At 52.8% G+C, this 12,268-nt stretch overlaps 1 protein-coding gene across 1 annotated transcript in view; it reads right to left on the bottom strand.

Annotated features, from left to right (window-relative positions):
- The window catches only part of RELB (RELB proto-oncogene, NF-kB subunit), a 28,875-nt gene extending 20,243 nt beyond the window's left edge, over positions 1 to 8,632 (bottom strand). The window contains exons 1-4 of the mRNA XM_081507628.1: positions 8,537 to 8,632; positions 7,994 to 8,291; positions 6,943 to 6,990; positions 700 to 1,046 (exon numbers count right to left, since the gene is read on the bottom strand). Coding sequence (XP_081363754.1) covers positions 700 to 1,046; positions 6,943 to 6,990; positions 7,994 to 8,291; positions 8,537 to 8,632 — 789 coding nt within the window. The remainder of the gene's footprint in view (positions 1 to 699; positions 1,047 to 6,942; positions 6,991 to 7,993; positions 8,292 to 8,536) is intronic.
- Between the last annotated feature and the right edge of the window lie 3,636 nt (positions 8,633 to 12,268).

Raw genomic sequence — 12,268 nt, forward strand, 5'->3', positions numbered from 1 at the left:
TACAGTGAACCAAGAGGCTACACTGCCTTTACAGCAATAATAATTTTGATCAATACTGTCATATTGCCAGGAAGAAGGTCTTTCTTTGAAAATTCTTTAAATTTAATGCCAAGTAACAGTGGTACCTGGAGAAGGAAATGGCAACCCACCCCAGTATTCTTGCCTGGAGAATTCCATGGACAGAGGAGCCTGGCGGGCTACAGTCCATGGGGTCGCAGAGTTGGACATGACTGAGCACAACTAACACACACACACACACGCAACAGTGGTATCATCCACTCCAACAGTAGCAACAACAATAATAATAACCACCATAGGGACTTCTCCCTTGGCCCAGTGGATAAGAATCTGCCTGCCAATGCAGGGGACAGGGGTTCAATCTCTGGTCCGGAAAGATCCCACATGCTGTTGAGCAACTGAGTCCGAGGGCCTAGAGCCCCTGCTCTGCAACAAGAGAGGCCACCGCAATGAGAAGCCCACACCACAGCTAGAGAGTAGCCCCCACACTCGGTAACTAGGAAAAGCCCACAGCAACGAAGACCCAGTGCAGCCAAAAATCAATAAATAAATGAAATTAAAAAAAATCATCATCATAAAAATGCACGAATAAAGAAATACGCGCATGTGACTCCTGGGGGCAAGACAATCGCGAGTCCCCGCCCCGCCCCCCACCCCTGGCGCCCATCCCCCTCCGCCCACCTCGATGGCGGGCAGCGTCTTGCTGGCTTCCGTGCTGCTCTCCCCGAGGATGCTACCGGCCGAGCGGCCCTCGCACTCGTAGCGGAAGCGCATGCCGCGCTGCTTGGGCTGCTCGGTGATGACCAGGTGCGGCCGCGGCCCGGCGCCCGGGGCCGGGGGCACCAGCCGGCCCAGGGTGCAGCCCCAGGGCGGCGGCGTGGCCGGGGGCGGGGGCGCCGCGGGGCCCAGGGTGACGGTGCTCAGGGAGGCCGCCCCGCGAGATACCAGGCGCGGCAGCCCCTCGCCCGGGCCGGGCGGCGCCCCCTCCAAGCCGAAGCCGTTCTCCTTGATGTACTCGTCGATGATCTCTGCGGGAGAAGCCAAAACTGGGAGTGACGCTGATTGTTAAAAGAAAAGGCTTGTTTAATCCTGACTTCTACCACCCTCTCCATTTCCCGTCCATTCATTTCTTCAAGACAGATTTCTTGTGGGCTTCACACACACAGAGTAGGGGCTTCAGCTCTGAACACACAAAAAAGCCCCAGCCTTCCTTCTTGCAAATAGACCCCCAGCATCCCCAGTTCTTAAGGCCCTGGGGGTTGGCCTAGTTTCTCCTTCTCCTGCACCCTCATGTCCATTCACCTCTGAAACAGCTCCTGCACCCATGCCTCCATCACGTCTCACCTGGATCAAGGTAAGATTAAGTCACAGGCACCCCTGCCTCCATCTTGCCCCATTTAATAACAAGAATAACAGCCACTCTGCTGAAGCTTCATCTCAGAAAGGAGCATCACCATCCAGTGATCAAGCTGGAAGGATGGCATATTTGTCAGCGGCTCAGGATCCCACATCCACTAGGTCCAGTCCAGTCCATGAACTTCTCCTGCATGTGTGTGTGTGTGCACGTGCTAAGTCGCTTCAGTCATGTCCAACTCTTTGCGGCCCTATGGACTATAGCCCGCCAGGCTCCTCTGTCCATGGGATTTCCCAGGCAAGAATACTGGAGTGGGTGGCCACTTTCTCCTCCGGGGGATCTTCCTGACCCAGGGATCAAACCTGCGTCTCTAGCATCTCCTGCATCTTCTTTACCACTAGCACCACCTGGAACTCTCTCTCCTGCCTCTCCCTCGAATATACATGTATAATCCCACCACTTCTCCCACCCCCGCTGCCTCCTCCCTGGGCCGCCCTCCATCCTTTTCCATTTGATTCACTGCTCCTGGTCCCCACCTCCCCTATTCCAGTCTGTCTACTACACATAGCCTGCTGCTGCTGCTAAGTTGCTTCAGTCGTGTCCGACTCTGTGCGACCCCATAGACGGCAGCCCACCAGGCTCCGCCGTCCCTGGGACTCTCCAGGCAAGAACACTGGAGTGGGTTGCCATTTCCTTCTCCAGTGCATGAAAGGGAAAAGTGAAAGTGAAGTCGCTCAGCCGTGTCCGACTCTTAGCGACCCCATGGACTGTAGCCTACCAGGCTCCTCCATCCATGGGCCTGAGGGATCTGATATCAGACCCTGTCCTCATGTGCACAGAAACCTCCAGTGGCTCCCATCTCCCTAAGAGTCAGTCAACACCTTCCCCATATAAAACTCTCCCCAGACTCCCTTCATCTCAGGAAAACAAGACTAAAACCCACACCCCTGGCCTTGGCCACAGGGCCCCGGCTGTCTTGGGCCTCTTGCCTCCCACTACCCCCTCTCACCAAGCTCTGGTCTCTTTTCTGTTGCACCTACCAAGCCCGGCCCTCTTCAGGGTGTTGTACTGGTTCCTCCATCTGCCTGGTCCCCCCATTTGAACCATGCTGGCTCCTTCTCGTCCTTCCAGTCTCAGTTCACCTCTTCAGAAAGGCCTGATCTAATGTATTTTCCCCAGGCTCCTTCCTGTTTATTTCCTTCACAAGCCTTAGCCCAATCTAACATTACTTTGTTCTTTATTCCTTTTCCTTCGGTCTCTGCCACGGGAGTATCAGCTCCAAGAGGGCAGAGGCTTTGGTTTGGGGCTGAATCCGCAGCACGTGCTCCATACACTCAAGGAATGAACAATAGTCGTAGTAATAGTAACTAATATTAAAGGCAGCTGGCATATGCTGAATTTTCACAAGTGCTGCTAAGTACCCTGGGAGCACATGACTGTTAAAATCCCCCACCAGTCCCAGAAGTCACACCGTGACCTCCTCACCAACAAGGAAGGTCAAGATCCCCCTCTGTGAGCACCTGGGACTCTTTAGCCTCCCCCCTAGACCGCCCTGTGATACTTACCCAGTTCATCTGTGGAAGGAAGAGAAAGAGAAAGATAAGAAAGGTGAGGTCCAGAAAGTGGTCAAGACTTCCATGTTTTAAGACAGACCCCCCGCAACCCCCTCCCCTCCTAGAACCCTTCCCTCTTCCTCCATCCTGGGAAATCCTGGGCTCCGACTCCCTGGGATGTTAAGCCCCAACCCCCATCTCCCGCTCCTGGCCTACTTTCCCTTCAGCTCTCAATGTTGGGGTCCTAGGGTTAGGCTACCCTCAAATGCCTCCCCTCAAAACATTTAGGCCAGGGATTATGAAGCATTGTTGAAAATCTGATGAAAAGCCAAGGGTTTTATCACCAGGGGAAAAAAAGGGACACCTAAGATTCTAAACAAGGGAAATCCCTAGAGGTTTGGTCATTAGGACTCTGTGCTTTTACTACAAGGGTCCAGGTTCGATCCCTGGTTGGGGAACTAAGATCCCACAAGCTCTATGGCTCAGCCAAAAAAAAAAAAAAAGATTCTGAACAAAATGTGAGGGTGTACCCCTCCCTAAAGCCCACCTGAGACCCCAAGATATCACTTGCTGGTGTCTGAAGCTCCAGGGAGGCTGATCCTCCACCCCCAAGCAACCACCTGCTCTGTATCCCATTCCGGTCCCACAGCAGTGCCCACCTGGGATCCGGGATTCACCCCTACTTCCTAAGGAGGGAATAATAGCAAAGCTGGGGAAGCCCCTTATCACCTCCTCAGGAAAGCTCAGCCCTGGAAGGGACCATGGAGGATCGAGACCAACCTCCCACCATTCCACAGACAGAATAACAGGAGTCCCGAGGGAGTAAGCAAGCCTGGAGGGTCACACAGCCAGGGAGGGCAGGCAGGGTGTAGGTGCCCCATCCACGGTTGCCTGCGCTGGCGACTGGTGGCTAGATGATCGCTGAGCTGCTCAGCTGCCAGATCTGTCCTCCTCCTCCACTCTCGGGAGTGGCTCCCAGCAGCCAGACCTTTGCTCCTTGGAAAGCAAGCAGGCTTCCTACACTTCTTATCTCATGTGATCTGTGAAGTCAGCAGGGTGAGGAAGACACCCCCACTTGGTAGATGGGGACACTGAGGCTGGGAGAGAGGAGGGGACATGCTATCGATCAGTGGCAGGGCCAACATCAAGTCACTTCAACTTGGAAACACCTTCTCAGGCATCCGTGCTGGATGACCTGGGGCTCCAAAGATGACTCAGCCTGTGTCCGAGCCCTCAAGGAGCTCCCAGGCTGTGAGGGGAAACTGAGGCCCGGGCAACTTCGACTGAAGCTCTGGACTGCTTCAGTTCAAATCCTGGCTCCATTCCTTGCTATGTGCTAATGTGGCCTTGAGCCCATTACTTAACTTTTTTTTTTTTTTTAAGTTGTAGAATTTGGGATGTTTTAGTTGTGGCATGTAGGATCTAGCTCCCTGACCAGGGGTGGAACCCGGATCCCCTACATTGGGAGTGCAGAGTCTTAGCCACTGGACCACCAGTGAAGTGAAAGTCACTCAGTCGTGTCTGACTGTTTGTGACCCCATGGACTATACAGTCCATGGAATTCTCTAGGCCAGAATACTGGAGTGGGTAGCCTTTTCCTTCTCCAGGGGAAGCCCCTTAACCTCTTTTTTGTGCCTTGGTTTCTTCATCTATAAAATGGACACAATAATAACGCCCCTCTTGTGAGGCTGAAAATTAAATGAGCTGATACACAGGAAGCACTTAGAACTGCCATAATAGTCGGTGATACATAAATGCTGGCTGTTGTTGGGTAAGGCGTCAGAGATATTATTTTATGGATTTGGGAAATTTGCTTCTGCTCTCTAGGCCTCAGTTTGTCTGTCTATAAAATGGGGAGGTTGGAAGACATCATATCAGAGTATCAGGTGTGGAGTCACACAGATGTCAGTTTGGATCCCAGCTGTCACTTGCTGGCTGTGTTGCCTTGGGCAAGTCGCCTAACTTCTCTGAGCCTCCTTCTCTATAAAATGAGCTCTGATATATCTCAGGCATTAGCATGAGGAGTTAGAGGCACACTGGGAAATTGCTTAGTATAGGGTCTAAACATTTCAGGCCCTTCATAAAGCTTAGTTATTAGTTTTCTAAAATTATTATTATCTAAAATCCTCTTTCAGTCAGGAAATGTTAGGGACTTCTTATTCAGGGTCTGCTCAAATATCAACCTACCCCCCCCGCCTCCTACACAAACTTGCCACCATTCAGGGGCAGCCACTTGAGCACACTTGAGCAGCTGTCTTTCTTACCACTTGCCTCAGGGCCTTTGCACAGGCTAGTCTCTGCCACAATGCCCTTCTTTCAGTTCTTTGTATGCCTCCTTCTCCACTTTCAGATCCCCATTCAAATGTCACCTCCTAGATAGGTCTTCCCTGACTACTTTATCCAAGGTAACCCCCAGAACCCCCACTCCAGTCACTCATAGTTAGGTGCCTTGGTTTTATCATTTTCATGACACTAGTTAGGATTTGACATGACCTTATATTACAGTGATTCATATCAGTCTCTGGTAGGCTGTGAGCACCAGAGAGGAGGAAACACATCTGCCCCTCCCAACTATACCCCAGGGCCCAGGATGTGTCTGGTCCATCAAAATGAGGGAAAATTTCCCTGCATCTCAGTTCTCCCATCCCCACCTTGCTATTTAGGTGTCACCGATCCCAAATTTGTTTATAGCCTTTATCACATTTTACAATCCTACAGTTAATTCATTGTGTACCTAGCTGCCTCCACGTCTAGGTAGGGAACCCTATGAGGGCACAGCCAGGGTTGTCTCAGTTACTGCTGAGTCCTCAGCACTGCCCAGCACAGGGCCAGGTAATGAATAGGCACTCGATATTTATTGAATTGATTATGGCAAAAATGACTCTTAATTGAAACCAAAGATCTAGGTCTTGGGTCAGAAAAATCTCAGCCTTGTTCCTGCCCAGCAGCAGTGCTTGGCAGGACATGTTTCCAGTGCAGCTCCCACCTTTCAGAATCTCCCACTCAGAGATCTGTTAGAGAACCCACAGGCCCTCCTCCACAGCCATGCCAGCACTTCTGGGGTCCACCCCAAGATTCTACCTCCAGAGAGAGGGTCAGACCCAGCCCCCAGGGACCTCTGAGTTTTCATGGTGGCAGAATTCAATCCCTGACCTGCAAATTCCAGCACATTTATGAGAAAGGATGTCATCCTTTGGCCATTGTTCTGTATTTCCTTGGTCAGTGCTGTATATTGTGTGTGTGTGTGTGTGTTTGTTTTGCTGCATGACACGTGGGATCTTAGTTGCTCAACCAGGGATCGAACCCATGCCCCCTGCAGTGGAAGCGTGGAGTCTCAACCACTGTACCACCAGGGAAGTCCCATGAATTTTGGATGGCACCAAATGAGGGGCATTATAGACTAGTGGTTCTCAGCATCTCTTGAGAACCTGCTAGAAACGCACATTTCCAGAGCTCATCCTGGACCCACTGAATCAGAAATTCTGGAGGTGGAGCCCAAAGATTTGTTTTTAACAGCTCTCTGGGTGATCCTTAAATGTATGCCAGATATTGCTTTCATATTGTCATTGTTTTAATACTGAACTGTTTAGCTGTGTCAGCTCATTGACTCATCTTGGTCCCCCTAAAAGGGAGGCATTGATATTATGCCCATTCTACAGATGAGAAAAACTGAGGCCCAGAGAGGGGAATGACTTGCAGACATTCACACAGTGAAGGGGTGGTGGCACCAGTATGTAATTATTACCCTCTGCACTATGATAGTGAATCTCTTAAGAGGACTCCTCTTAGAAAGCGAGTAAGTGGCTAGTTATACTTGCCCAGCTCCTTATCACCTGGGAGGCAGGGGCATCTGGGGACCTCCATCTCAACGGGCAGGGAGGGACACAGGCTGAGGAAAGCTGAGGTGGACCTCCGCAAAACCCCCCAGATAGAGGCGTGCACAATGCCACCTCCATAGGATTCCCTATGCCCCGTCCGGAGCGTGCAGACGGGCAGCAACTGTGGAGGGCTGCTCACCCGTGGTCCTGGAAACGGCGAGAGAGAGCGAGGAGAGGTCAGCGGACCCTGCAGGGAAGGAGGCATGTCTCAGGAGGTGATGAAGACGCGGCGGGAAAACCAGAGAATCCTCCAAGCCCCACCCCGTTCCTCTCCTGGCACCGCCTCTTCGGGTCAGGCCCCTCACCCTTAGCCTGCCTGGTCTGGCCTTACTTCCTTAACTCGTGGACAGGTTCTCTACTTTCTCTCAGTCACCCCACCCTTCGTCACACTCAGACCCTGCTCCTTCTCTCCGTTAAGAAGGCTGAGAAGGGCCTGAAGGAGCCCTTATCAACCTCAGTTAGAAAAGCTCCCCCCACCTTATTTTCAGAGTCAGACCCTACCCTTCACTTTTCCAGTGTCAAGCCAGTCCTCTTGTCCCTCTCAGATCCTGCCACTTCTCTCCTGAGGCAAGCCCCACCTCCTCTTTCTTCTTTGAGGCAGACCCCGCCTTCTTTTTTTCAGAACAGGCCCTCCCCCTTCTCTCTCTCTCTGCTAGAATCAGGCCCCGCCCCTTCTCCCTATCCGAGTCTGTCCCCGCCCCCTTATCACCGTAAGCCCCGCCTCTTATTCTGAGTAGGCGAGCGCTTGCTTCCTTCTTTGCGTTAGGCCCCGCCCCCTTATAGCCCTACTCTCAGAACCCGCCCCCTTCTGGGAGCCAGGCCCCTCCTTTTTCTCCCTCTCTGCGTCTGGCCACGCCCAATCCCTCAGGAACAGCTTTCGCTCCTCCTTCTCCGAGTCAGGCCCCGCCCCTCCCCTCTGCCGTCGGGTCCCGCCCCCTTCTTTGCCTCAGGGTCAGGCCCCGCCCCCTTCTCACTCTATAGTGGGACGTCTCTCTCTTACCTTGGACCGGACCCGGTCATCATCCTCTGCCTCCTTCCTTCCCTTTGATATAGTGTCCCCAGAACCCTCATACTCTCCCCGCAAAACCCCTGGACTCCTGTAGGAACTCCCAGACTACTCCGGGACCCCCAGAACTCCCGCGTCTCCAGTCCCACCCCAGACTCCTCTCCCGATCCCTGGCCCCGCTTACCCAAGGGCCCCAGCTCCGGCGCAGCGGACGATCTGGCGACGCGGCGACTCGGCATGGCCCAGCCAGTGGGGACCGACGGCCCGGAGGCCAGCCCAGACCAAAACACACACACGCGGGCGGGCAGAGCGGCCAGATGGCACGGTCTGGCGGACGATCGCGGGTCGGGAGAGTGGCGCAGGGGCTGGGGCCTCAGGCCGGGCTGGACGCGCGGCGCCCGGGGCTGCGGGGGGCGCCGGGCCGGGCCGGGCGGGCGGCGGGCGGGGGCGGGGCGGCGGAATTCCCCGGCGCCGCCGGCCTGCTAGTTCATTGGCCCGCACCCCGTCGTTACGTCACGCCAGGGGAACGGGAAAACCCCCACGCGTCACGTGGCTTCGGGGGCGGGGCCGGCCGGGAAGAGGAGGCTGGGCACATCGGAGGGGCCAGACCAGCGACGATGCACATTACCCAGGCCGAGACCACTGAGTCCGCTTGGAGCCACTACCTAACCTACCCATGTAGCAAATTAGGAAACTGAGACCTACCTCCCCAAGTCTGCCAACCGGCCTTGACCTGTTTCTCTGGCTGGAAGGGAAGCTTCGGAATCAGGAGGTTCCCCGGGCTCCATAGCTGCCCTGATGATAATCTTTTCAAAACTTCCATGGTCTCTCTACACCTCAGTTCCTTCAACTGAGTCAATCGTTGAAGATACTTAAACATTTAGAGCTAGGGTGTCAACTCTAGGATTTGTCTGTTTTGTTCCTTGCTGTATCCCCAGCACCTAGAACAGCACCTGAAAAACAGTAGTGCCCAATAAATGTTTACTGAATGGATGGATGGATGTTTCGTTCCTCCCCACAGCTCCCTTAGGTTTTCTAACAGCCCACAGCACTTTCAGCTCAAAGGCTCAATAACTGTCTGGGAATGATAACAGCATAGACCCCAGAGTACATGAGTTGAGTGCCTGATCCCTGGGCTTACCTGGGGGCATCACCAATGCCTCACACTTTGCACCAACATCAGAGAAAGGTGATATAATTGGGACTAATGCAGAGAAGAGGAGATTGAGGCTTAAAAAGGGGCAGCCAGTTGGTTAGATCATATGTCTAAGCCTATTCATTAGGTCACAGCTTGGACACCAAGCATCCTCAGGTCACAGAGCCCAGGTTTGACATCCTGTGTCTGCTTGTGAAAATTTTGAGTGTTCCACCTCTTCTCTTCATGGCCCACATGGACTCACTGATTCAGTGGACATACACTTACTGAGCACCTGCTGTGTGCCAGGGCCTCTCTGGGTACCAGGGCACCCAAGCCAGCCCTGGAACTGCTCATGAGAGGCAGGAGAGTCCACTGCAGTTCTCAAGGTGTGGCCTTAAGCCTTCTGGTGATATGAAGTCAGCTTAAGTTGGAGTACTGCTATCAAGCCAAATAGGGAGCAGACATTTTCTCCAATGGGCTGGATAGCAAATTTGTTCTGTTTTAGGCTTTGAGGATCAGACGTCTCAAAACTCCACTCTGCCATAGCACAAAAGCTGCCAAAGACCATACAGAAACAATGAGCATGACTGTGCTAGGATAAAATATTGTTATAGCCACTGAAACTTGAATTTTAACTTTCATGTGAAACAACAAATTATTGAGATTTTTCTCCAACCACTTAAAACATGTCAAAATTACAGAAAAATTGGAAAATGCTGTTTTGAGCCTGCAGGCTGTAGTCTGCCTATGACAAGGGCATTGCTAGAAAGGCTATGTTTTGAAGGTTCAGAATCAGGCTGCTCAAGTTCCAGTCCTAGGTCTCCCACTTACTAGGAGATCTTAGGAAACTGACTTCATCTCTCTGAGCCTCGGTTTCCCCTTCTGTAAAATGGGTCTAATAATATGGTTGTGAGGATTAAATACTAACAATAGTTGACACTTTGTATAGAGTTCTACCATGTGCTAGGTGCTGCTCTAGCACTTTATGTCACATTACTTTGTCAGACTTTGGACAAATTCATTTCTCTGAGTTTTCAGTTTTCTCATCTGCTCTTGTGAACTATGACTAACAAGGGTTATTGCACACAGGGTAATAGTACCAGGCACTCTTCCAAAAGCTGCGGACACAGCAAGCAACACAATAGTAAAAAGCCCCTGCCATTATGGCACTGAAATCCAAGCCGGGGGAGAGACAGCTGGAAAAGAGATAAGCAAATACGTGTCTGATGGTGATGGTGGTATTACAGAAGATTAAAGCAGGATACAGGGATTGAGTATGAGGGTAATATTTGGGTTTGGAAGTTCAGGGAGGGTCTGAGGTGACATCCAAGCAGATACCTGAAATGGTGAAGGATCCATGTGGATGTCTAGGTTAAGAGTGTTCAAAGCACAGGGAACAGCAAGTGCAAAGGCCCTGAGGTGGGAACACGCATGACATGTTCAGAGAATAACAAGGATGTGAGGGACTTCTGGGGAAGCAGTGGAGATGAGGCAAGAGCTGTGGTCTGTAAGGTGACAGGGCCATTGGGTACCAAAATTTAATGAAGAGAACCACATACAGCACTTAGACTAGAACTTGCCTCATGATAAAGAGTGTTGAATAGTGGCTCCTATGTGTAGGACCAGTTAGCCCACCTGCTTCCCTTCTGCTCCGTGAAATGTCAGGGCTCACAACACTTTGTTGGGTGAATGACTGAAAGGACACATCAGAAATTCTCAGCTTGGGGCTCTGAGCCCCATGATAGCAGGCCTGGGGTTGTCTTGACCCCTGTTGTGTGCACAGATCTCCCCACGGCTCAGAGCAGTGTCCAGGGGAAGGGCTCAGGGAACATTTGTTGACCGACTGTATATTAGTCTCTTCACTGGTGTCTTGAAACAGGTCCCATCTAGGTCCATACTTCTGGATGTGTGCCTGTGAGTCAGGATTGTGCAAACATGCACTCAGCAAACATTTAGAGTGACTCCTCTGTGCCATGGACGCACCAATGGCCAAGGCAGCTCAGACTGTCCTCACAGGGCTAAGTCCAGGTAGTGGACACTACCTGCCCCCAGGTAGTGCTGACCCTTAGTGGGCAGGGCTGGGATGTGGGACCAGGGAGCTGGTGGTGGTGGTGATGGGGGCTGTCCCAGAGGAGGTGGCCAGGAAGGGCTTCCTGGAGGAGGAGCTGTGGAGCTACAACCTGGAGGATAGGGGAAGATGAAGGGTTGTGTGCCTGGAAGCATGTCTCAGGTAAGGGAAGAGAGCGAGGGTAAGAGGTCACAGCTAGTTAGAGCAAGGGAGATGAGGCTATAAGGGTTAAGAAGCGCCCTCCCCACAAGTGTTCAGCACTGTTAGCAGCCTGGGCTCTTCTCCCAAGGGTACTGGGGAGTCATGGTAGGTTCTGAACAAATGAGCAGGGTCAGGTTTGTGCTTCACAAAGCTCTGGCTGCTCAGAACTTTCCTGGTAGTCCAGTGGTTAAGACTCCATGCTCCCACTGCAAGGAGCACGGGTTTGATCCCACATGCCACGAAGGGTAACAAAAAAAGAAGAAAGGTTCTGGCTGCTGGATAAAGAGTGAATGGATGAGGGGAAGGGCAGGAGACCAGGGAGAAGGTTGAGTGGGGACCCCAGGGTAATGAGAAGCATGGACCAGGTGGTCTCATTGGAAGCAGTGAGAACCCCAAGCATTTGCGGGGTACACTGATGGGTCTTGCCCAAGGCTGTGGGATGACTTGGGGCTTTCTCCTAGGCAGGTGGGCACGGGGACTGACGCACAGCAGGAAAGGGAGTGGAGCAGCTGCCTGAGGGGTGGAACCTGCAGCGTGTGCACATGTGCCTGTGAACACAGGTGGGGCTCTGTACACACCTCCCGGGACCTCCTGGATGCCCTGCCTGGTTCTGCAGGGCACTGTGGCAGAGGTTCTCAGCCCCAAGCCTCCTCTCCTTGAAGTATTGATGAGACCACCCACACAAATAAAAGGAAACCTGGGGACATGGGGTGCCAACTCCTGGGAGTGCAGGGACACCCAGGAGCCTCAGTCCCCTCATCTACAAAGTGGGTGAACCAGTACCCAGTCTGTCGGGAAGGCAGGCACACCACACACCAAGACTCTGGCTGGGTCCTTGGCACAAGCAGCTCTGAGGATGCTGATGGTGCCCCAACAGTTATGGATGCCATAGCCTGGCACTGTTCTGAGCTGGGATTCACCCTCAGGGTCTCCCTGGAGACGAGCTCTTAAGCCCAGAAGCAAGATCAGGCAGCCAGGGTCCCAGGACCGTGGACCGAGGGAGGCTGACTCGACTCTCTCAGGGTGGTAAGTCCACCCTCCCGCCCTGCCAG

The sequence above is a fragment of the Giraffa tippelskirchi genome, chromosome 7 (genome assembly GCF_054371585.1).
Source record: "Giraffa tippelskirchi isolate mGirTip1 chromosome 7, T2T-mGirTip1v1.2.pri, whole genome shotgun sequence".
In the NCBI taxonomy this organism is placed as follows: domain Eukaryota; kingdom Metazoa; phylum Chordata; class Mammalia; order Artiodactyla; family Giraffidae; genus Giraffa; species Giraffa tippelskirchi.